Genomic DNA, 26,621 nt, shown 5'->3' with positions numbered 1-26,621 from the left:
AGCAACCAATGCAGTCTGCAGAGTATTGGAGAGACATGGGCATGTTTAGGAAGGCCCATGACTGCTCGCGTGGCTGCATTTTGTTATTCCCTTCAACTTTTTAAATAATCCCTAAACACAGCAAATTGGAGAATTGTTATCATAAAATAATAAGGACCGTTCTGATTGCACTTGCTACTGGTCACTTACACCTTTGGCAGAATGGGTAGCAAAATGTTACAGATTTCACAAACTTTGCAGGTGGTGCTGATTGTTGTTTCCGTAGCTTAAGATAGAAAACATTGCTTTAACTCAAGTACAATAGTTGACTTTTGAGCCTGCCTCACAAGAGGTCTGGGAAGATATTGAGACAATGTCATGGGGACACAGCAGAATAAAATGTTTTGCTAGGGCATATTTGCATTATAGATAGATGAAAGTGAGGAAAGTTCAAAGCTATTCACAGGTCATATGCTAGTCATAAGGAAAGATGTGAGAGATTAAGTGTGTTAAGAAGATCCTGGCAAATTTTCTAAGCTTTGTGTAAATTAGGTAGTTGGAGAGAATAAATTCACTTCAAATGGAGGATGAAGATTTTTATCTGCTGGAAGCCATTAACCAAAATTAGATTATATGAGTTTGATGTAATGAATTTTTAAATTTAATCAAAATAAAGCTTTTCGGCAGAGATGCTCTTCCCTTTCAATTAAGAGTGAATTAACCTGGTTTATGTTCTTTTTTGTCTGCCAACAGGATTAGGCTAATATGAGATAAACCATTCATTCCACAAGAAGCTTAACTGCTTTAGCTAAATAGCTGGAGGATGGGCAGATTCCTTTGGGATCTTTAAAAATGGACATGAGATTTATTTTTTTTAAAGTTCCTTGTGAGATGTTGAAAATTTAAAATTGGTATGTAATGCATTTGCCCTCTAACCCATGATCTCTTTGAGCTAAATCAGAAATAATGCCAATTGAATTAGCTCATGTAGATTGCTGTCTGCATTTTGTCACATAAACGTCTTGAAACAGTTGTTGAAATAATTAAATGCACACTCATAAAACACAACTGAACCAAACTTTTCAAGCATTCTGTTTGTTTGTTTTTTTAAAAAAATGAGGTAATCCCATTCAAGACAGTAATTTTTTTTTCAAATTCTATATTGTTTATGGCAAAACGTGAATTTCCAAAGAAACCCGCAAGGAAACATTTAGTTTTTCAAATTATATTTATATTAAAATGATATAGCATGTTTTAAAATGCAAAAAGACTCTTGCACACATGAAGCAGACGTTAAAACAGAGAAACAGCAAGTAAGAAATTAATGAGATACTGTAAATTCTGGAAAAAAAATAAAATGAAATCATTTTTTGCTCGGAGCCAGAAAGAAAATCAAGTTCATATTTCTAGTTGGCTTTGTCTCTCGAAGATAACAAAATTCATAACAGGCTTCATGTGAACCACAAATGTAAAACCTGTAGCTTCCAGATGTTGTGGAATTGCAATTCTGAGCGCCCTGAAATTTTGTTCTTGGACATGTCCAGAGTGAATCAATTATGGAAGGCAATGTATTCTCCACTACAGCTACAGAAATCATGTACCTTAGTCCAGGTACCTTTTTCATACCTGAAACCAGTACTCGGTGGTTTTTCAGTGTCCAAAAGTTGAAAATAGCATGGAAGTGCATCAGTCACAGAAGTGCAACTGGTATATTGGGAGTTTCATTACTTTTTAACATTAATATGCCTTTTTAACTTTGATATGCCTCACTCAAGTAACAGGGTTTTTTTCCCCAGCCATCATACTTTTGGGGGAAGACAGGAGTCATCAAAATGCCTCTGGGGCTATGTGAATAAGCAGTCACCTCATGTGTCCCAAAATATATAAGCCAGGGGTGGGTTCTGGCTTACCTCGCTGCCGGTTTGCTTTCTCGTGTGCTGCTTAGGCATGTGTGCATGTGCAGTGATAAAAACCCAGTTTCTATGCATGTGCAGAAGAAAAGAACAAGATGGCGACGCCAGTAATGGGCTGCTGGTTACGCGAACCAGTGTGCAGCTTCAGTTGGAAAAACAGGAGCTGCACACACAGCTGCGCCTCCACAACACGCACCTCCATGTGAGATTGGCTTTTGCGCATGCGCAGCAAGCGAAATCTTGTGTGAGGATTTTCACGTATTTTTTTTTGCTTCCGCGCTACCAAAATTTTTACTACCACACTGTGGGCGTGGCTTATGTATTTTGTTTCAACATCTTTCAGTGCAAATTTATTTATTTATTTATTCATTCATTCATTCATTCATTTATATATTTATATACAGTATTTATTTATTTATTTATTTATTTATTTATTTATTTATTTGCTTATTTATTTATTTGCTTATTTACTTATTTATTTACTTTATTAGATTTCTATGCCACCCTTCTCGAGGCAACTCAGGGCAGCGTACAACAATTGGGTGTTCTGGGGTGGAGCTGCATTTTTCGCTACCCCCACTGCGTTCCCTCCTCTCTGGGCAGTAGCCCACCCCTGATTATCTACTACATAAAGTGTATGTACACACACGCACACACAGCTCTTCTAAAATTATACAACCTCATTTACTGCAATAGGAAAAACATACCCAGAGCCCAGAAGGGAACAAAAGAAAAAAAAAATCAAAATTTTGCTACTAGTACTGTGTACCTGACCATACCCGTAGGAGTCCACCACTGCCTGCACCCGCGACAGCCCTTCACAGGGTGGCGCCTATGACACCGCTGAGAGAGCCAGTTCGGGGGCATGCCCAACTGGCCATTGCTGTGAGTTCAGCGAGTGGGAAGAAATTCCCACTTCCCTGCCAGTTCTTATAGGACTAGTCCAAACTGGCAGAAACCCACCTCTGATTTAAGCTGAAAGTCTTATCTAGTTTTGGATTTCTATTTGAATATGAAACATCTCATTTGCTAGTTTCAGTAGTATATTTCATTTTTATTTTTTATTTAGTTTTATCATATTAATATGTTTTCGGTGATACCGAATGCCTGTTTCCTCTACTGCAAGGGTGTCAAACTGGATTTCTTCAAGGGGCCAGATCAGCATTGTAGTTCTCCTCCCTGTGCTGGCCAGGTGGTTGGGAGGGATGGGATGGAGGCCTCTTGCAACAACCTGCCATCCAAAATGGGGTGCTGGATCTGGCCCCCAGGACTTGAGTTTGACACCCTTGCTGTATTGTACACCTGTTCCATAATTCAAATTGTCCTCATGCAGGTAGTCCTCAACTTACAACCACAGTTGAGCCCAGCATTTGCTAAGCAATACAGTTGTTAAGTGATTCCTCTCCCCCTTTTATGATCTTTTGTGCCACAAGTGTTAGGTGAATCACTGCAGTTAAATTAATAACAGTTTTGTTGAGTGAATCTGGCTTCCATGTTGATTTCGCTTTTGTCAGACAGTCATCACACGATCCAGGGAGGCTGCAACCATCATAAATATGAATCAGTCACCAAGCACCTGAATTTTTGTTCATGTGACCATGCAGGGGGCTGCTGCAATGGGTGGGCTGCTGCCCAGACGGGGGTGGGGGAATGCAGTGGGGTAGCAAAAATGGAGCTCCACCCCAGAGCCCCCAATTTGCACTGAAAGACGTTGAAAAAAAATGCAGGGCGTCCTGCATAAGCCATGCCCACAGTGTGGTAGTAAAAAATTTGGTAGCCCTTCATTGGTTGTATGTGTGAAACCTGGCCATAAGTCACTTTTTTCAATGCCATTGTAACTTCAAAGTCACTGAATGAATGCTTGCAAATGAAGGATTATATGTACCCTGTTTCCCCAAAAATAAGACATACCCCGAAAGTAAGGCATGTCAGAGGTTTTGCAGAATTTATATATAAGGCACATCCCAAAAAAAAGGCATAGTCAAGTTTACATACGGTACGGTGGAAAAACATACGGTACCATTCAAAGCTGTTCATAGCGGTACCCTGCTGGCCCCTTCCATCGCTTTGTACCGTCCAGTACAGCAGACACAATCTGCTGCTGTCTCACCGCCATTACAGTCTCCACTACAGTGCGTAGATTGTAGTTCCTCTGGTGGCCGGAAGCTGCAATAGTGGGAGTATATTGTTGTACCATATAAGTGCCATCGTTTGTGTGTGTGGGTGCTATACTGACAGGTACCGTACCGTAATCAGTGTACCGTATGGTACACTTTCTTTGGGGGTGTCAGCTTTTCTGCCTGTGAATTTGTCTTATTTGAGAAATATAAGGCACCCCCCAAAAATAAGATGTAGCACAACTTTCGGAGCAATAATTAATATAAGACAGTGTCTTATTTTCGGGGAAACACGGTATGTTGAAGATTTAAAAGATACCTTAAATAAAGATAAACAGATTTTCTGTTCTTGGTATACAGGTAGTCCTCAACCTACGACCACATTTGAGCCCAAACTGTCTGTTGTTAAGCGAGACATTTGTTAAATGAATTTTGTCCCATTTTACAACTTTTCTTGCCACAGTTAAGTGAATCAATGCAGTTGATAAGTTAATGACCTGGTTGTTAAGTGAATCCATATACCCCATTTGCTTGTCAGAAGGTCACAAAAGGGGATCACTTGACCTTGGGACCCAGCAACGGTCATAAATATGAACCAGTGGCCAAGCATCTGAATTTTGATCACATGACAACGGGAATGCTGCCAAGGTTGTAACTATGAAAAATGGTCATAAGACATATTTTTCAGTGCTTTGAATGGTCACTAAGTGAACTGTTGTAAGTTGAGGACTACCTGTACTTTTTATTTTGGGGTTTACTTTTGGGTTGTCGCCTGGAAACTAATAGGAAAACAGTAGAGGGAAAGAATTTGTTTGTCCACAGGTGATCAAAGTGAGTGAAAAGAGTAATTTGATTCTAACTAAGCAGTGGACAATTATATATCCTCAAAATAAATATACATACAGAGAGAGCTCCTACTATAATTTGTTTCCAAATGTGTCTTGGCATTTTTGCTTATTTAAAAATACAACATCTTTGGGAACATGAAAATACAGTCTTATGCTAAAAGAAGAGAGGGTGATAGAATGTGCCAAATCAAACAAGTTTCTGTCTCAATAAAATAAAATCAAGCAGGGAATAAATCAGAATTCTATATTATTATTATTTTAAAAGAAAATTCTCCAAAGCTTCCTTGCTATGATGCTGTTTTGTATTTATACATATGGGTTTATTCTTGCTTTTTTTACTTCTTAAATTGGGTTTTTTTCTCCCCCCTGGGGCTTCCTGTTTATGTAGCATCTAAATACATCTGGAGTGTAACTTGACATTGTGAGGTCTAAAAATACTGCCTAAAACAGCAACTTTGGTAGATCAGAGCATCCTGCTGCTCCTGGATAGAGCAGCAAAAATATTTTGAAGGTTTTATATCATATATCTGAAGTTGCAAGCATGAAGTCAGGTTTTCACTGCTAAAGCTGTGTCTTTACTCATCATATTACAGTAAAGTCATCTTTATTGTAACATTTGTCACATGGAATTTTGTTGTACAGATCATTTCTCTTAATAGTGAATTGAATTCCAACATTGTATATGATGCATTCTTTTAAACTTATAAAAAAGAGTTTTTAAGACAGAAAAACAATTATTATTTTATTATTATTATTTATTAGATTTGTATGCCGCCCCTCTCCGCAGACTCGGGGCGGCATACGCCTTTATACTCCTTTTGGTTTTCTTCAGTGGAGGGAATTAACCACATTTAGCCATTCAGGGGTCTCCAAATCCCAGGCTGAGGACATGTGCCAGTCCATGGACTATTAGGAACCGGTCTGTGCATGCAAGCACAATATCATCTGCACATGTATGGGATTTAGGAAGAGCATGAAATTATGACCTCTGGTCTGTGGAAAAATAGTTTTCTACAGAACCAGAACCAGTGCCCAAAAGATTGGGGACCACTGCTCTGTCTAATTCACTATTATTTACCGGACATCTTCCAGATCCAACAGGATTATACTTCTAGAATTTCCTTACATCTTTGCCTGACCTTAAAATTCTGGAGTATTATCTAGTCCTAGAATCTCTGCAAGTGGCAGACTGGGAAAGTTGTTCTAGTGCATAACACGGTTCATTTTAGATAAATAAAAAGTATCAATGCACTGATTTTTAAAGTTACTTTGCAAAGCTAGAAATCATAGATTATAAAGTGCATTGATTGAGCCCTAGATTCTCCTAAGCATGCTTGTTTCATACATTAGAACATTAGGAAGTTGTATACGGAACTGAAGGTTGAACAAGGGCTTGGAAGATGACACCTTGGACGGCAATCACGATTCCCAGTGTTGTTTATGATTGGGGATGAGATAGCAAGAAAGGAAGGTTTTATATCTACAACATAGCCACCTGTTTGCAACCATTGGAGTGCAGTTTATAGATGAGACAAAAATCTCATGATTAAATCATTTGAACCACTTAGAGTCTTAGACTACCACAAATCACACGTGAAATACCCTATTTTTTGGAATATTAGATGCTCCTGACTATAAGACGCATCTAGCTTTTGGGGAGAAAAACAAGGGGAAAAAATCTGTCTCTGTCTCCCAGCAATTTGCCTCCTTGCAGCAAACAGCTTGGTCAGCCTGATTTAGCACAAGCAGCTGATTGGCAGTTGGATCTGCCAGGAATTTACTGCAAGAAGGCAAATTGTGAAGAATGGGGGCCAGAGTGTGGGCAGGACTTTGGCAACATTCACTGTATAAGATGCACAGGCATTTTCAACCACTTTGGGGGTGGGGGTGGGGAATGCATCTTGTACATCAAAAAATACAATACTTTCAGTTAGAGCCTGAACAACCATGAGATAAAAGCTGAATTAGATCAGAAATGAAGGAAAGAGCAGATCATGTTAGAATGTTGTACATGTGGGTGCGTATGCATATACAGGTAGTCCTTGACCATTTAGCAAGTTTCAAAGTTACAGCAGCACTGAAAAATGTGCTGCTGTATGTCCATCTCATACTTTATCCCCCAAATCATATGATCAAAATTCAGGTAACTGGCCATTGTCATGTATTTACAATGGGTGCAGCATCCTGGGGTCACATGATCACCATTCGCAACCTTCCCAGTCAGTTTCCAACATACTTTAGTCAATGGGAGAGGCAGATTTATTTAAGGAACATATGATTCGGTTAACAACTGCAGTGATTTGCTTAACAACCATGACAAAGAAACATAAAATCAGGTGAGATCTATTTATTTGCTTAACAATGGAAATTCTGCATAGGAGATAACCAGGCTGAACCAGAGGGAGGAGTCAAACGCATCATAAGTCATGTGTCCCGTCGTGCTCACAAGACATCTAAGTCCAGTCCACCTTGAATTCACTTCTATTGTTAACTCCAGTGCATTTTCCTTAATGGTCAATTGGAGAACTTAAGCTTGACATAAGTCTTTATACTCATTTGAACTGGTCTGAATCTCCTGATTTCCCAGGCGCTTGACATTCTGGTCCCAATAGCGATTGTAAGTCGAGGACAATCATTAAGTGATTAAGGGTGTTGAATGACAATCATTCAACACCCTTGAAAACGTCCAAAGATATTTCACCAGAAGAGCCCTTCACTCCTCCACTCGAAACAGAATACCCTACGAAAATAGACTAACAATCCTGGGTCTAGAAAGCTTAGAACTATGGCGCCTAAAACACGATTTAAGTATTGCCCACAAGATCATATGCTGCAACGTCCTACTGGTCAATGACTACTTCAACTTCAACCGAAACAACACAAGAGCACGCAACAGATTCAAACTTAATATTAACCGCTCCAAACTTGACTGTAAAAAATATGACATTAACAATCGAGTTGTCAAAGCGTGGAACTCATTACCGAACTCAATAGTGTCAACCCCTAACCCCCAACATTTCTCCCTTAGACTATCCACGATTGACCTCTCCAGGTTCCTAAGAGGTCAGTAAGGGGCGTACATAAGTGCACTAGTGTGCCTTTCGTCCCCTGTCCAATTGTCTTTCCTTTATCTCATTTATCATATATATTTTCTTCCTTTCATATATCTTCTCTATTTTTACATATTATCTTTATCTATATTGCTTCATGTCTATTCTCTTCCATATGTATTGTGTATTGGACAAATGAATAAATAAAATAAATAAATAAATAAATAAATATTTCTGTAAATAGAATAGAATAGAATTCTTTGTTGTCCAAGTGTGATTGGACACACAAGGAATTTGTCTTTGATGCATATGCTCTCAGTGTACATAAAAGAAAATATACATTTGTCAAGAATCGTGAGGTACAACACTTAATGATTGTCATAGGGGTCAAATAAGCAATGAGGAAACAATATTAATATAAATCATAAGGATACAAGCGACAAGTTACAGTCATAAGTGGGAGGAGATGGGTTATAGGAACAATGAGAAGACTAATAAGTTTAAGTTTAAGTTTTATTAGATTTGACAGTGGTGAGGGAATTGGGCATAGGCACGAATCCCAGCAACCGATAAGGTCCCACAGAGTTGGCCTTCTCCGGGTCCCGTCGACCAAACAATGTCGTTTGGCGGGCCCCAGGGGAAGAGCCTTCTCTGTGGCGGCCCCGACCCTCTGGAATCAACTCCCCCCAGAGATTAGAACGGCCCCCACCCTCGTTGCCTTTCACAAATTACTCAAGACCCACCTTTGTTGCCAGGTATGGGGGAGTTAAGATATTCCTTCCCCATGGCCATTACAAGTTATGTATGGTATGTTTGTGTGTATGTTTGGTTTTTATAATAAGGGTTTTTAGTTGTTTTATTAAATTGGACTGTAACATGTTTTTTATCATTGTTGTTAGCCGCCCTGAGTCTGCGGAGAGGGGCGGCATACAAATCCAATAAATAATAATAATAATAATAATAATAATCTACAAACAGATAAATATAAAAATGCATTTATATGGTATAACTTTGGAGCGAATCTATTACTGTTCTGCAGTTAATGATTTTCCAATTGTTTTACAGATGACCGAAGGGAGACACTGCCAAGTACAGCTTCTGGATGATAGGAAGCTGGAGCTACTCGTTCAGGTGAGACATTGCAGTTTTATGGTTTCTGTAGCACCGATTCGGCAGTTGACCTCTTCAGCAGGGCGAATGCTTCAAAATGATCATGCTTCAAAAATTATTCGAAATAAATGTTTTAGATTTTGGGCCAGCATAAAACTACTCTGGTTAATTAAAGCAACAGATGTGGAATTTTTTTTAAGGTTGGACACAAGCTTGGAGAAATCATGGGTCAACACATTTTCAAGCTTATGCAGAAAACGGGTTAATAAATAACAGAGATCTGTTGTGCTCATGCTGGCTTGAGGTTCAAAGCACTCAGGGGGGAAAAAGGTGCACAGCCCTGTTCCCCAGTTCACGACAGTAGCTCTAAGAAAAAGGGGAGGCATAGTAGCTAGTTCAGAGGATGGGAATAATTTATCAGGACTGGCTGTTTCTGGAGCACTTTGGCCACTGTATTTATGAAGAAATCAACAAATTAGTGCATGGAAGTTCTTGGCTTACCACCACAATTAAGTTCAGACTTTCTGTTGCTAAAAAAGGTGGTTATTAAGTGAATGCTGTCCAATTTTACAATAGTTTCTGCCGTGGTTGTTAAGCAAAACATTCCAGTTGTTAAGCAAATTATATAATCGTTCAGTGAATCCAGCTGCATCATGATATAATAACAGAGTTGGAAGGGACCTTGGAGGTCTTCTAGTCCAACCCCCTGCTTAGGCAAGAAACCCATGGTTATCCAACATCTTCTTAAAAACTTCCAGTGTTGGAAAATCATTTATTTTTCTTGTTGAAAGCTGACTGGGAACATTGTAGATGGCAATCACATGACCCAGGCGTGCTGCTACATGCCAGCTGCCAAGCACCCAATTTTTGATTAGGGGAATGTGCGACTGTCGTAATGTGAGAATCGGTCAGTGTAACTTCAAACAATCGCTAAACGAATGGTTGCAAGTCGAGGATGAGCCTGTGTTTAGAGAAAGGACAACCATGAAGCTCAGTAATATAAAGCCGTTCAGAGTCTGTTTGGAGTGAGCAGCATATAAATACACTAACTAGATAGATAGATAGATAGATAGATAGATAGATAGATAGATAGATAGATAGATAGATAGACAGACAGACAGACAGACAGACAGACAGACAGACAGACAGACAGACAGACAGACAGACGGACGAATAGATGGATAGATGACAGATAGATAGATAGATAGATAGATAGATAGATAGATAGATAGATAGATAGATGACAGACAGACAGACAGACAGACAGATAGATGACAGATAGATAGATAGATAGATAGATAGATAGATAGATAGATAGATAGATAGATAGATAGATGACAGACAGACAGACAGACAGACGATGATAGATAGATAGATAGATAGATAGATAGATAGATGACAGATAGATAGATAGATCGCAGATAGATAGATAGATAGATAGATAGATAGATGACAGATAGATAGATAGATAGATAATGATAGATAGATAGATAGATAGATAGATAGATAGATAGATAGATAGATAGATAGATAATGACAGATAGATAGATAGATAGATAGTTATAGATAGTTATACAGTTGTGTGTGTGTGTGTGTCACATGTTTTTGCTGAATTTTTAAACTTAAGGGAGACTAGGATAGCACTATTTCGGCCTATATATAACCTGCTGAAAACAAACTGAAAGAGTTGGGCCTACCCTATCCTAATGTTTCTCTCTTTCTCTCTAATGTAGTCTCTATGGAAGGCAAAATGAAACCTGGTTGATATCTTTGTAATCATCATAGTAGTAGTTGGAGAAGATTTATTCTCTAGTGTTCTTGAAGAAGATCTATGCAGGGGTATCAAACTGGCGGGCTGCAGGCCGGATGCATCATGTGCAAGCCACGCCCACCCCAGTTCAGCAAAGGAAATGTTGTGTCGCGAATTTGACATCCATGGTCTATAGCTAGTGGGTTCAAGCAAATAGATTTCATCTAAACATTAGGAGATATTTCTGAGAGGAGATTGCTCTTCAGCAATGAATTGGTCAATATTCTTAGGACTCAACTTTGATTGATGATGGACAGCAACATGTCAGAAATATTCATCACTCATCTTTCTTCTGGTAGTTGACATGTAAGGCTGAATTTACTGATGTGGGCTTGCCTCATGACTGACTCTTTCTTCCAGCCAAAGTAACGAGTCATGTGATAAGTCACGTGGTTTTCTCGATACCTGCCAGTTTTACTATTTGGCGCATCTTCGGGAATAAATTACCAAGAACCAAGATACCATTGTATGGATGAGTTTCATTGTGTTGTGTGTCAGTTTTGGCTAATATTTGACAGTGATAACTCTTTCGATAATATTTTGTTTGAATTCAGTAGAGTCCTGTTGCAGTGGAGTTTGTTGAAATAATTTAAAATGGATAATTTTAATTACTTGTAAAGACATGTAAATAAGGAAGAGTTGCCTCTTTCAACCCCATTACTATGAAAATAAAAATGTTCTATTCTAAACTAAAACCCACTGGAAATAGTCCAGTGGGAAGGAACGAAAGCTTTTCCAAAAGTCTTATTAACACAATTGGAGGGGCAGAGGGAAGATAATTTGATATTACTGTTTTGAACAAAGAGATTGCAAGAATAACAAACTTATTTTTCCCCTATAGCCTAAACTTTTGTCAAGGGAATTATTGGATTTGGTGGCTTCACATTTCAACCTCAAAGAAAAGGAATATTTTGGAATAACATTCACAGATGATATGTAAGTACATCACACAGTTATTTTTAAACCACTTGAATAGTCAAAATGTATACTGGCATTTCCAGATTTATTTTTAGATAATATCATAGCCTTCAATTATTTTCTGAAGAAAATAACTATAGAATTTCTATAGAATTTGCCTTATGTTTACTTCTTTTATGATTGTGGCAAAAAATATATTGCTTTCTGGATACGCATAGTGTTAACTGCTATGCCTTTTATCTTGCTTTATTGTTATCCTGCTCAACTTTTTTCAGGTCAGTTTAGGTCAGTATGGTGCTAACATTATTTATATATTTCAGACACCTACTAAACAACATTTCTTAGGGATTACATAGCTTTTCCCAGCCTGATATTTGGATTACAACTCTCAAAGCTCAGCCAGCTGGCCCGCTGTTAAAAAGATTTTTGAGTTGAAGTCTATACATCTGGAGGACATTCAGATTGGGGAAAGCTAAGCTAAATGCATTCAAGAATTGGAATGAAGAAGAGGCTGGTTAGATAATTCTCCTCCAATTATTATTTTTCCACTCCAACTTAATTTCCATGCTGTTTACACCAGCGGGGAAATCTACTACCAGTTCAGCTTTGCACAGGTGCAGAGGGTTTTTTAAAAAGAAGATGGTGATGGAACACCTCTCTTATGATACCGGGTTGCAACGCCTTGGTCTCTTCAGCCTTGAAAGATGGCGTTTAAGGGGTGACTTGATCGAAGTGTATAAAATCACGCATGGGATAGAAAAGATGGATAGAGAAAAATCATTTTCTCTATCACACAATACTAGGACAAGGGGGCACTCCCTAAAGCTCATAGGTAAGAAAGTGAGGACAAATCAAGGGAAATATTTCTTCACCCACAGGGTCATTGGTTTATGGAATTCACTTCCAGAAGAGGTTGTGACAGCTGTCAGCCTTGATAACTTCAAGGCAGGATTAAACAGATTCATGGATGCCAAGTGTATCGGTGGTTATTGAAATGGATGTCCATGTGCCGCCTATATGTTGGTTGAGGCAGGCAGGATTCCCTTGAGTACCATTTGTTGGGGGTCAGAGGAAAGGGAGGGTCTTGCCTTCTCTTTCTGCTCAAGATGCCCATGGACAATTGGTGGGCCACTGTGTGACACAGAATGCTGGACTCAATGGGCTTTCGTCTGATTCAGCATGGTTCTGCTTATGCTTTATGTTCTTATGTTATGTAATGTCTGGGTGGCTGGGCAGAGCCTCGTCCTTCTGCCGTTACTGGTTCTCCAAAATACACGCAGTCACCTCTACCAGTACAGTTGAACTGGTAGCATTTCACCCCTGGTTTACACACATTATAGTTGATGTTTCCCTCCTCATATGCAGGGTTTGGGGGAAGATTTAGAGCAGGAAAGATGCAGCCACAAAACAATGAAACACTATAGATCATTGAATCAAAGGATTAGGAAAGGCCTCAGAAATCTTCTAGGCAGGAGATATTATATCCTCCCTGTCAAATGGTTGTCCAGTCAGCTTTTGATAACCTCCAATAATGGAGCACCCATAATTCTGGTAGGCAAGCTGTTTCATTTATTAATTGTTCTCCCTGTCATAACATTTCTCCTTACTGCTTGAATCTCTCTTTAACAAGCTCCTTCCATTATTTCTTGTCCTTCCCTCAGGTGCTTTAGAGCAGTGACTTTCAACCTTTTTCGAGTTGCGGCACATTTTTTACATTTACAAAATCCTGAGGCACACCACCAACCAAAATGTCACAAAATGACACTCTAACACATTGTGATGCATTGTATATCACCCTCTGTGGGGGCCTCTTATAAAAAGAAAAAGGTCAAATATCTATATACACCATCAGGATAGACATAACCAGCTGAGGCTGAGGCTGAGGCTGAGGCTGAGGCTGAGGCTGAGGCTGAGGCTGAGGCTGAGGCTGAGGCTGAGGCTTCATCTAGTGGTGGCAACATTTACCTCTGGTCCTGACCAGGATTAGAAATAGGGACCACTCACTGCGACCACACAATGACAAGTGCGTGGCAGCCTGAGCTTGGACCTTTCTGGATGTGGATGAGAGGCGGCCTATTATTGGTTCATCACTAGTGGTCAGGATGAATCCTAGAAGGTGATTGGTCAGTGAGCATTCCCTGTGCCTCCACTCTTCCTGTTGCTGATAGCTGGAGGGAATGTGATGGGAATGTTTATGTTTGGATGGAGGCGGCTGGTGGCGGGCTGGATAAATGGCCTCCGCGGGCCGTATCCAGCATGCGGGCCATAGTTTGGGGACCCATGTTTAATTTCCCCACGGCACACTTGACCATGTCTCATGGCACACTAGTGTGGCGTGGCACACTGTTTGAAAAACACTGCTTTAGAGAATACGTTGACGTCTTCTTCTCTATGAGAGCCCCTCAATGGAGACTGTTACCATGCCCCCCCCACATCAATCTAGTTTCTCATCCAAAATTTCTTGGTTTTACTTGTTATACACTGCTCAAAAAAAATAAAGGGAAACAACACAATATAACTCCAAGTAAATCAGACTAATGGCAGATTGCCATTATGATGCTACTGGTGCACTGCGTGCACAGTTTTGGTTCTCTTCCGTGTACGTGCACGATATGCACATGCATCCCAGAATGTTTTTATTTCTGTGCATGCGCAGGAAGCAAAAATGTGCTGAAATCTCATGAGGGAATGTGCATGCACGGGAGATTTCGGCAATTTTTTGCTTCTGTGCACGCGCAAAAGCAAAAAACCACCAAAATCTCACATGTGTGCGCATGTCCCGTCGTGATATTTTGCTCCTGTGCATGCGCATGATGCAAAACTACAAAAGATGGTAGCGCCCATAGGACTGGCACTGTAGCAGCCACGCGCAAATTGTGCAATCTGGCAGCCGCTACCAGTGCACCATATCCATAGCAACCCGCTACTGACTGTATGTAAGCAAACAAAATTGCATGCATATTTGCATATATTTTCTGCTATGAATGATTGATTTCCTGTTGTGGGATTTTCTCAACTTTTCTATAGGTAAATTCGGGCAATAGATTTTATTGATTGATTGATTGATTGATTGATTGATTGATTGATTGGAATGCCGCCCCTCTCCGCAGTCTCGGGGCGGCTAACAACAATGATAAAAACAGCATGTAGAAATCCAATTAATAAAATAACTAAAAACCCTTATAATAAAACCAAACATACACACAAACATACCATTTTGTAGGCATTGGTTCATTTTCTCCTTTTTGAGAAAAAAATTCTTAAAATACATAAGTCTGAAGGTAAGGAGAAATCTCTCTTCGTTTTAACAACGTTCTAATTTAATATCTATTGATGTTACATTCCTTTTTGTGTTATTTTGATTATGAACTTGCAACCTCCAGAGGGCAGTAAATCCTTTTTAAAAAGTATTTCCCTATTGGTAGCAGAAAAAAGCCACTTAAAACTTTTTCTATCAGGCAAAGTGTGTGACTCAGTGACACAGATATTGTTCAGTCAAAGCACTGATGATTAATAACAATACACTTTAATGCTGAAGCCTTTCTTTTCCTCATGCTTATTTTTCCTCTCAAAAACGTTCATCTGTAAATTCATTGTAGCCTACAGTAGGTGTGAAAAAGAACAAATGAAGGTTGAATCACCATTACATACCTAGTGAGATCCAGATAGATTGAATTCCAAGTTTTTTTCATATCCAGTTAGTGATCATTAGAATGCCTAATTCGTCTGACATATAAAAGGTAAAGATAAGAGTCCCTGCAGAATTTATTCCATTAGTTGGTGCAAGTATAGTTGCAACGCTAGTTGTTGCTTACATCTCTGTTTCAAGGCCATTAAGCCAGTGCTGTCCAAAAAAAATTCCTCAATCATGTGGGCAGCATGATGTCATGCAGCCCACCCTCAAATTGAAGTGGTACCTACCCTGTTTTCCCCAAATTAAGACATCCCCTGCAGGCGGGGATTGCCACTCCTGCTGCTACCGGTGTGCTATGCACACAGCTTTGAGCTTAGAACTATGTCATCTTAAACACGAGCTAAGCATAGCCCATAAAATCATCTGCTACAATGTCTTTCTTCTCAACGACTACTTCAGCTTCAACCACAACAACACACGAGCACACAACAGGTACAAACTTTAAATAAACTGCTCTAAACTCAACTGCAGGAAATACCACTTTAGTAACTGAGTAGTTGATGCATGGAACTCACTACCAGACTCTGTAGTATCATCACCTAAAACCCAAAACTTTACCCTTAGACTATCCATTGTTGACCTCACCCGATTCCTAAGAGGTCAGTAAGGGGCGTGCCTAAGGGCACCAGAATACCTTCTGCCCTCTGTCATAATGTTTCTCTTTTATTAGTATCATGTATTATATCTTTGTATACCACCAATACATACTTGAATGAATGAATGAATGAATGAATGAATGAATACATACATACATACATACATACATACATACATACATACATACATACATATATATTTATAAATGCTACATTATCTGTACTTGCAATGAAGGTAGGAAATAAACAAAATGAAGAAAATAGAAGAATTAGCCAACTTCATTTTTAGAGAAATAGTCTCAACTGTGTGAATTAAAAGCATTGATTTCTTATATTTCCTCTTCTGTTTTGATATTTTTCAGGGGGCACAATGTCTGGCTACAGTTAGATCACAGAGTCTTGGATCATGATTTACCTAAGAAACCAGGTCCGGCAACTTTGTTTTTTGCAGTCAGGTAAATATAAATATTTCAATGTATGGCTGTGAAAGTTGAACTATAAGAAAGGCTGAGTGCCAAAGAATTGAGGCCTTTGAACTCTGCTGCTGGAGAAGACTCCTGCGAGTCCCTTGGACTGCAAAGTGATCAAACCAGTCAGTCCTAGAGGAGATCAACCTTGACTGCTCTGTAGAAGGCCAAATCCTGAAGATGAAACTCAAATACTTTGGCCACCTAATGAGAAGGAAGGACTCACTGGAGAAGAGCCTAATGCTGGGAAATATTGAGGAGAAATTGGGGACGAAAGAAGCTGGGGGACAAAAGAGAATGAGGTGGCTGGATGGAGTCACTGAAGCAGTTGATGTGAGCTTAAATGGACTCCAGAGGAAGACATGGAAGAACATTGTCCATGGGGTTGTGATAGTTTGCGACTTTGTAACTAACAGCAATAACAACAAAATAAAGTTATGCAATACAAAATAAAGTTGCACTGTGAAATTTTTACTTGTATTCAAAATGTTTTTTTTAAAGGAATTAAAGGGTTTTGTTATTATCAATAACAAGTAGGACAATTTTTTTTTAAAGTTAACATAGGATGACATTTGTATGAACTTGTGTTTATCACATTTTCCTATCACTTCTGAACCAGTATTCTATGTCATCCCTTGTGGTAATTTTTATATTTAAGAAGAAGATACTAGTGTTTTTACATTTGAAGTACAGTTTAAAGAAAATCTTTGAAGGGACTTCCTAGTCTTCCAAATGTGTGGTAACCCCACATGTTCAGTAGGTTATAGAGCAATAATTACAGACATGAAATTTTTTCTGATCTTTTAAATGAGATCAGTTTCATCTAATGCCTTTCCAATGTTATTTTCAGTTAAGATTATTACTAAACTCAGCACCTTCAGCCATAGAAGAAAATGGATAACCTTTTATAATTTTCACTTTTGAAAATGACTTCTCAGCAGGTGCAAGTAATAACAGTGCAGTGAATGAGAAATTCTATATACGAATTTGGGTGTACAGTATATCTTGAATGTTATAGCCTAGAGTTACTTTTTTTTGATATGCAGAATTGCCAAAATTGCCCTCCCTTGAGTGCTGTTTTATTTTCCCAATTTCAAATTAGCTGACTCCTAATGTCACTGTAGGTCCAGTGATACAAATCTACCTGCGATTATTGTTTGACCAGATAAGCAAATCTAAACTCAGCATATAAGTTTTCAGCTTATTAAGAACAGTGTCTTAAATAAGCTAACTTACTGCTAAGTTACCATGGAAAAACATCTGGTGTCAGCATGATATATTACCAAAACCTTTACCCATAATTTACCAAATGAAGCAGCCTAATAGGTATGGCATCTCGCTAAATGTAGCTTGTCCTTTCTTTTTTCTACTTCTTATCTGTTACAGTATATCTCTGCTAAACATTTCAAAAATCAGATACTCAATATCAGAATATTGTATTTTGTGTAGGCAACTTGTTTTCTCACTCTTTAAAAAAAGTGTGCAATATGGATAGGTTCTTTCAGCTTGCAATCTTTTATTGCAGTAATATTTTATGGTTTCATTGAAAAATACTCTTGGGAATTGAATTTCTTTGCTGACTTAAACGATAATCTGATTCGTTTTACGTATCGTACTAATGTTTTTGCGTAGTGCTGCTGGACTAATTGAATTGATTTGCAGTAGAACCACATTGGTTTTTAACCTTTGACTTAGAACTGCATGATTACTACAAGACAATAAAATTATCCCTCTTTTCATTTCTTTTAGATTTTACATAGAAAGCATTTCATTTCTGAAGGACAAGACCACAGTTGAACTCTTTTTCCTCAATGCAAAGTCCTGTGTACAACAGGTAATTTGGCTCAATTTTCCATACAACTGCAGATTATACTTCAATAGCTGTAAACATAAAAGTAACGGAATGAAACACATAAGTAATTGATGCACTTCTAGATTTAAGTCCCCATCAACCAAAGAAAATGTATTTTTTTTCTTTCTCACATGTGCAAATGTGTGCCGGCACACATCAATTCTCAAATACAAAGAATGAGCAACAGGCTCCAAAAGAGAGCAGGTGTCATTGATAATGAAAAAATAGGGTTGAGGAAAAGTTGAGTAAAGGAATATTTGGGGTGGGAGAGGGATTGCTTTAAATGTGTACATAAAAGAAAGCTGTGGAAGATTTGGCTTTTATTATAACTCTCTCATTGGAAAAGAATGTATAAATAAAGCTTTCTTAAGCAACCTTTTAAGCATGCATCAAAATCACAACTTCTGCCATTCTGTTCACAGGCATGTCAAGAGAAGGGTTTTTTTTCATGTCAAATAAGTGTTTTGACCATTGTGAAGTCATATTTCCAAAAATGGTAGTGCAGAACAGTTTTACCTGAGGCAAATGAATTGTGAACATATTTTCCTTCATTTGTTGTGGGCATATCCAGAACAAAGTGGAAATTACAAATTACTTGTGAAAACAGGTATATATATATTTTGTGAGGGTGGTCAAAGAATATTTACATCTTTATGAAAGTAGTCCTTGACTTATGACAACTTGTTTAGTGCCTCTCCCCTCCCCAGAAGGCATTTAGAAGGCAGTCTACAAAGAGGGGCGGCATACAAATCTAATAAATTATTATTGTTGTTGTTTTTGTTGTTGTTGTTGTTGTTTTGATTCTGAAGTTCTGAAGGCACACACACCGCTACCACGACTGCTTTTCAGGAGCTCAGAAACCAGCCTGTATTTATGGCCACTTATTAATAGCAATATCACTTAGACTTATATACTGCTTCACAGTGCTTTACAGTCCTCTCTAAGTGATTTACAGAGCCAGCATATTGCTCCCAACAGTCTGGGTCAGTGATGGCGAACCTATGGCACGGGTGCCACAGGTGGTACGCAGAGCCATATCTGCTGGCACGCAAGCCATTGCCCTAGTTCAGCTCCAACATGCATGTGTGTCCCAGCCAGCTGATTTTTGCCTCACACAGATGCTCTGGGAGGGCACTTTTGGTTTCCAGAGAGCCTCCTGGGGGATGGTTGAGGGCAGTTTTACCCTCTCCTGGCTCCAGGGAAGCCTTTGGAGCCTGGGGAGGTCGAAACACGAGCCTACTGGGCCCACCAAAAGTTGGGAAACAGGTCGTTTCCAGCCTCCAGAGGGCCTCTGGGGGTGCGGGAGAAGCTGTTTTCACCCTCCGCATGCATTGAATTATGGGTGTGGGCACTCAGGCACACGCGATAGTGCACACCCATATTCTTTTGGCACCTGAGGAAAAAAATGGTTTGCCATCACTGGTGTGGGTTCTCATTTTACCAACCTTAGAATAAGGGAAGGCTTAGTCAAATTTTGTTTGTTTGTTGACTTGTATGCTGCCCAATTCTGAAGGACTTAGAGCGGCTCACAATAACCTTGAACCGATGAGACTTAAATTGCCTACCAAACTGTTGACAATTGGAAGTCAGCACAATTAGCCTACAATAAGTAGCATTCCAATCACTGTTCTTAATATTGTGGTCCGCCAGCAGCCTATGGAGCTGGCAGCAGAGTCGTATAGCAAGGAGGCTGGAGAGGAACCTGGGCCAGGCCTGGAGTCTGGAGAAGGCCTGGTGCCAGAGGCAGGGATTTAGCCAGGGCCATTGTGGAGGTCTGTGCTAAATCCAGAACCTCCAGAGGCTGGCATGAGCGAGGCAGAGGAACAGGGGGATCCTGATCTCAACGCCTGCATATGCAGAGCTGCCAAAAGGCAAGAACAGTTCCAGAGGGGAAGAACTATTTGGCAATAATGCTTGGAGATAATTGGCCCCTCCCATAAGCTATAGAAATGGAGAACACGAAAGGGTTTGTTGCAAGAAGCAACTCAGCTCATCTTTAGCTCTCATCATTACAACTTAGACTCTATTTCTGTTTGGACTTGCCAAATTTTCCTGCAAATTGGTGCTTGGCAGCTTGCCAAAGAAGAGCAAGGTTCATGTGTGTTATCTGCCTTTCCCTGAAAGACTGCAGTCTTCCTGTTTGAATTGATTATGGCTGGAAATGAAAATAATTATCAGCCATTACAAATAAAAGAGGTTTGCGGGATGCCATTTGTGCCATCTTATTTAATCAGGAAGCCTAAGCCAGAACACTTAACTGCATCACCATGACTCATTTCAGCATCCTGGGCCATATAACTGTGATTTAGGATTCTTTGCCACAAACAGGCATTTGCTTCTGATTTTCAGTCCATACGCCTCAGAGGAAACTACAGGTTCCCTTAACAATTGTAATGTTGGCTTAATGACAATGGTGTTCCCTTTACAACCACTGCATTTGCTTAACAACGATTACAGTCATATGGGCTACCCACTTTACAACTTCTATATTTTTTATCTTTCCGTGTAATTAACATTCCTTCCAGGATAAGCCATCACATTTACAACTTATTACCATGATGGGCAGACTCCATTAAATTGTAAGTCCAGGACTCCTTGTATACTCAGAATATAAAGATTATATTTCACCTGTTTTGTTGTTTGGGATTGAGAGGAACAGGTTATAACTACAGTGATCTTTAATACTACAAATATTGTAGAGAATTGCTGTGAAAGTTTTAACTGCTTAGTGAGTAGTTTGAACTGAGAACAGCATATTGCACTTCACTAGGTGTGTACTAATTGGTATCAGAATAAATGATACCAGTTTCTTGTGGAACCAGCTAGTCGGCCCAAGGGAAGAATTCTGTCCCCAAACCCAGTTTTTCTAGGTGCTTTTGAAAATGGGTGGCAACTCCAAGAATGCAGTAAATGTATTTTAAAAAAATATTTGCACTATAACACGAAACTTCTTTTTGCTTAGTCCCTTGTCATTCAAACACAGAGGCAGGGAGTGAGTTTTTATTTTTATTTTATTTATTTATTTATTTTGTCCAATACACAATACACATTGAAGAGAATAAACATGTAGTAATATATATCAAGGAAAGAATAGAAGAAAATATATAAGAATAAAATACGTCAATGAAGAATAGAGGAAAAGATATATGAATTGAAGAAAAGATATAGGAGATATAGGAGAGACAATTGGACAAGGGATGGAAGGCACACTAGTGCACTTATGCACGCCCTTTGGTAGCTAGTAAGATTGAAAGTAATCTAGCCTTTCTCCCTAAGGACTAAATTAGTAGACTCACTTCTCCAAAACGTATCTGTTTATTGATTTTCAAGAGCAGAACCTAGCTGATCTGTAACTCTCTATAGATCTTCTAGCAAAGCCAATGGTAACAGATTCTAATGTTAGAGATTAAGAATATCCAAGAGCCTTTATTATATTTAGACTGGTGAATCAGAGAATTGTTAGATCAAATTGTTGAAAAGCCATAAATAAAATTAGCAAGTCTGTTATTGTAAGAATTATAATCAACTCCTCTGTTATTTCAGTTCATCTTTTTTAAAATCCTCTAAACCACTAGCCTTGTGGTTGACCACAAGGAACTCAATAACCTAAGTATGTTTGTGTCTTAAAATTATATAAATATATGACTGAGGCAATTTTATTTTTTCCATTCCCAAGTATTCATCAGGGATGTTTCCAGACCTGATTCTACTTCTAGACGTTAAATGGAAGATATTATTCATCTCAAACTAATCTTACTAAATGGTTCTCATTAGTGAAATCCCTGTGTGAAAATATGATTGGGATATATTATATGTTATACCTAAATGCTGGTGTGTCAAACTGGTGGTCTACGGGCCGAATGTGTCATGCACTGGCCATGCCCACCCCCGGTTTAGCAAAAGGGGGGCATCATGATATGTCATGTGATGACAACATGACGTTGTGAATTTGACATCCATGCCCTAATGCTTGACATTTAGTGACACTGAACATTTAATACATATTCTCATTTCACTTAGATGGAAGGAAATTTTTATTCAGCTTACTTTCACTATTCTGAATGAAATGTTATATATCTGCAGTTCATAGTTCATATCTAACTGCTAATGGCTTATATAGTAGAAAATAAAAATTGAATAACCAGTACCAATATAGAACATTTGATGGACTCAACTGTTTATCCAGCTCTATTGTGAAAATTTTCTGTTTATTTTCCTCCCCCACAAACACATATTTTATACTTAATCAATGGCATCTTCCCTCTTCTTTTCCCATGACTACTGAAGTTTACTCAAGAATTCATATTTATTTATTGTCCAACATATCTGCATTAGACTGGAGATGCAAATGACACAATGACGCATCCAACAGAAAATATATCTATATTCCAGCAATCTCAGTCATTCCTCTCAATTTTAGTATTGCGGATTGCTTCAATTCTACCACTTCTGTTATGTAGCAGAAGTGTGTAATATTTCTAAGCTTAATAATGGGTGAAAGTAATCAATAATATATTCTTGCATGTACAGCTTAGCTCAATAATTAAACTGAAAGGACTGTCCCAATCAGAAAACTCATAAAACTCCCACAAATGTAGTAGCCTGGAGTGGAGAAGCTTAGTGGGGTATGGTACAGTAACTTGGCTAGATCTATAATTTTATGAGTTACTTAACATTTATTAACTGTTTGACTGTTTCAGTAAAGTAATAATTGACTGAAGTATCAAATACAATAATACCTCATGATACGAACTTAATTGGTGCAAGGAGGAGGTTCGTAAGACGAAAGGTTCGTAAAACGAAACATTGTTTCCCATAGGAAACAATGTAAAGTCAATTAATCCGTGCAACCAAAAAAACCCCCGCAAAAAAAACGGCTTTTGGCGACTGCTGGGAAGCCGCGCTGCTGTTTTAAAAGGTGACAGCCGGCCTGGGGGGCTTCCCAGCACCCCCCCGAACCCGGGTTCGGGGTTCGGGGGGTGCTGGGAAGCCCCCCAGGCCGGCTGCGACCTTTTAAAACAGCCGTGCGGCTTCCCAGCTGTCTCCGAACGCCGAACGCGGAAGTTCGGCTTTGGCGTTTGGCTTCGGGAGACAGCTGGGAAGCGGCGCGGCTGTTTTAAAAGGTCGCAGCCGGCCTGGGGGGCTTCCCAGCACCCCCACGAACCACGAACCCGGGTTCGGGGGGGTGCTGGGAAGCCCCCCAGGCTGGCTGCGACCTTTTAAAAGAGCCGCACCGCTTCCCAGCTGTCTCCTGAAGCCGAACGCCAAAGCTGAACTTCCGTGTTTGGCTTCGGGAGACAGCTGGGAAGCGGCGCGGCTGTTTTAAAAGGTGACAGCCAGGCTGGGGGGCTTCCCAGCAACCTCCCGAACCGAACCCGGGGTTCAGAAAAATTTTGCCTCTTCTTACGAACTTTGTTCCAGTTACGAACCGGCATTCGGGAGGCTTCTGGGAAGCCCCGCCGCCCGGCTGTCACCTTTTAAAACAGCCGCGCGGCTTCCCAGGGGTTTTTCTGAACCCCGGGTTCGTATCACGAGTTGTTCGTAAGACGAGGGGTTCGTATCTTGAGGTACCACTGTAATATCAAAAATAAACATGTGTTCTTCAGAACTGGCGCCAAGAAGGGTATTTCATGGGACCGGAAAATAGAATAACATCATATTAAAATATTCTGTAATTTGATTCCAAGGGATGACTATTTTTCATCTTCTTCTATCATTTGTCCACAGATCATCAGGGATGGGTTCCAATTTTTTTTACTGCCGGGTTCTGTGTGCGTGGCTTTTTTTCTGTGCCTTGCTTCAGATGGCTGTGTCTTTATTGATTTATTTATTTATTACATTTCTATGCCACCCTTCTCCGCAGACTCAGGGTGGCCCACAACTTAGTGGTCAGGTGACCAGTCAAGTGACTGGGTGGGCATGGCCAACTGGTAAAATGTGGTAAAACTCACTCAACAACGCTCTTGCTTAAATTTAAAGAATGTTTTAAAAGATGTCGGCGCCCACGGCACCGACAGAACTGGTTCAGTGATGTCATCGTGATGTCACCAGCAGGTTACCACCAGTTCAGGCGAACCAGGAGGAGCCCACCCCTGACGCAGCATGAACAAGAGGACACTGACACTGTATTTTAATTCAGGACATGTGAATTAAAGCTTGCCCTTAAGTAAATGTTTGAAGATAAATGAGGTTGGTTCATACCGTGTTTCCCCGAAAGTAAGACAGTGTCTTACTTTCTTTTTACCCCCAAAAGCCCCACTATGTCTTACTTTCGGGGTATGTCTTACATTGGAAAAAAATTGAAAGGGTCGCGTTCCCGAAGGCATCTCCCCAGAGTCCAGAAGGGCAGCCGCGGGACAGGAGCCTCGTGAGCCCTTTTCCAAGTTCAACCTCAGGGCTCCAAGCGGCGTGCACGCGTGGAGCCACAGACGCGTGTCGGGGAAGCGTGTGTCTGGAGGGGAGGAGCCGCTCTGCGCAGTTGGGCAGCCCCACCTGCCTGCCGGAAAGGAGGCGGGCGAAGGAGGGCGCAGCTCCGGCCGCTCGCCTCGGAGCCGATCAGCCTCGCTGGCCGCTTGCAGCCGAGCCTCGGCAGGACTCGGTTGCTGGGACGAGCGCCTTCGCTGCAAGCCGCCACCCGCTCGCCTCGCTTTGGACCAGCGCCGTCCTTTGCTTTGCCAAGCCGGGGAAGAGGCAGTGGCGCTGCGGCGAGGCGAAGGCAAGGGGCGCGCGGGGAGCTTGGAAGCGACGTCATCGGGCTCCCCCCCAGCAATACCCCCGTGTTTCCCCGAAAGTAAGACATATGTCTTACTTTCGGGGTACGGCTTATATTAGCTGACCCCCCTGAAACCCCCGATACGTCTTACAATCGGGGGTGTCTTACTATCGGGGAAACAGGGTATTAATATATAACCCAAATGTAATTTTATCCCTGCTGTAGTGAATGTCCCATTGCTGGGACTACAGGATTGTTTATTAGGCTGCAGTAAATGGCTATTTCACTTCAAAACAAAACGAAATTGAAATATGGCTTAGCAAGGTATGTGAAGCTAGCCATTGTCCAAAATGGTTATACTGTATTTATATGAACAGATCAGGTCCCTTAAAGCTACTTATAAAAAACACATAGCAGAAAAAATGCCCTGTCATGATAGTGAAAGAGCCAGTCTGGATAGTTAATGAGGTAGGTAGTGTTCTGTCGGGTTCTCTGGTAGAATCCTCCCCAAAATTCACAGGTACAAATTTCAGACACACACACACACGTTTGCAAATTCAAAACAATGTTCTTTATAATGAAAATTCACTTAAACTAAGCCCTCTTTTGTTATAGCAAAGAGCACTCTTCTCCAGACAAACTGGTAATTTGTACAAGTCCCTTATCAGTCCTGTGATACTTAGCTTGCAGCTGTGAGGCAATTCACAGTCCTTCTTCTTTCACAAAGTGAAACACACTTTGCCCTGGTTTAGTTTCAAAGCAGGGAAAAATCAGCACACAAAAGGTCAAAGTCAGTAAAGCACTCATGAAACACAACAAACGATCAGATAATCCTCTACAATGGGCAAACCCACAGGCTGCTATTTATAGCAGCCTCACTAATTACCACAGCCCCACCCAACCACAGGTGGCCTCATTTTCTTTGATAATAATCTCTCAGTTGTTGTTGCCTATGCATCGCTCTCCGCATGCGTGGCTGTATCATTAACTCTTGTTCTGAATCCAAGGAGGAGCTACATAATTGATCTCCTTCTGAGCTGTCTGCCACACTCTCCTCCTCCCTGTCACTCATGTCTTCTTGGTCAGAGAAGCCTTCATCATCAGATTCCACCGGGGGCAAAACAGGCCTGCAGCATGTGGATGTCTCCCCCACATCCACAGTCCTTGGGGCAGGAGCTGGGCCAGAGCTAACCACAACAGGTAGTACCATGGGAAGAGCCGTACAAGATTAGAACTGTGTTCAGTACCGAAAGTTGCATTGGCTTTTTTCATGCATCACCGACATATGACCTTTTTTCCTTGGGACCGTTGAAACGTTTCTCTGTGAAATGCTTCATATTTGTTAAGACAGGCCTTTGAAAAAGTCTTTTAAACAGGTTGGGATGCTTCTGCTCTAAGCAAAGATATCAATTATTGGGTTTGCTGGCCCATTTGTCTTAGAACTATCCAGATACTCCCTTGCTCCAGGCATGGTTCACAAGTAAATACCGAGCCTCTATAAAAGCCATGGGCTTTATAACATTCTTTCGGATGCTTCTATTCTTTTTATTTTCAG

At 40.2% G+C, this 26,621-nt stretch overlaps 1 protein-coding gene across 1 annotated transcript in view; it reads left to right on the top strand.

Annotated features, from left to right (window-relative positions):
• FRMD4B (FERM domain containing 4B) overlaps positions 1-26,621 on the top strand; it is a 201,335-nt gene that overhangs the window by 27,262 nt on the left and 147,452 nt on the right. Inside the window, exons 2-5 of the mRNA XM_070738195.1 lie at positions 8,973-9,038; positions 11,669-11,763; positions 16,398-16,490; positions 18,252-18,336. Coding sequence (XP_070594296.1) covers positions 8,973-9,038; positions 11,669-11,763; positions 16,398-16,490; positions 18,252-18,336 — 339 coding nt within the window. The remainder of the gene's footprint in view (positions 1-8,972; positions 9,039-11,668; positions 11,764-16,397; positions 16,491-18,251; positions 18,337-26,621) is intronic.

Source organism: Erythrolamprus reginae, chromosome 2 (assembly GCF_031021105.1).
Source record: "Erythrolamprus reginae isolate rEryReg1 chromosome 2, rEryReg1.hap1, whole genome shotgun sequence".
NCBI classification, from domain to species: domain Eukaryota; kingdom Metazoa; phylum Chordata; class Lepidosauria; order Squamata; family Dipsadidae; genus Erythrolamprus; species Erythrolamprus reginae.
This window is presented reverse-complemented; position numbering and strand designations above follow the sequence as displayed.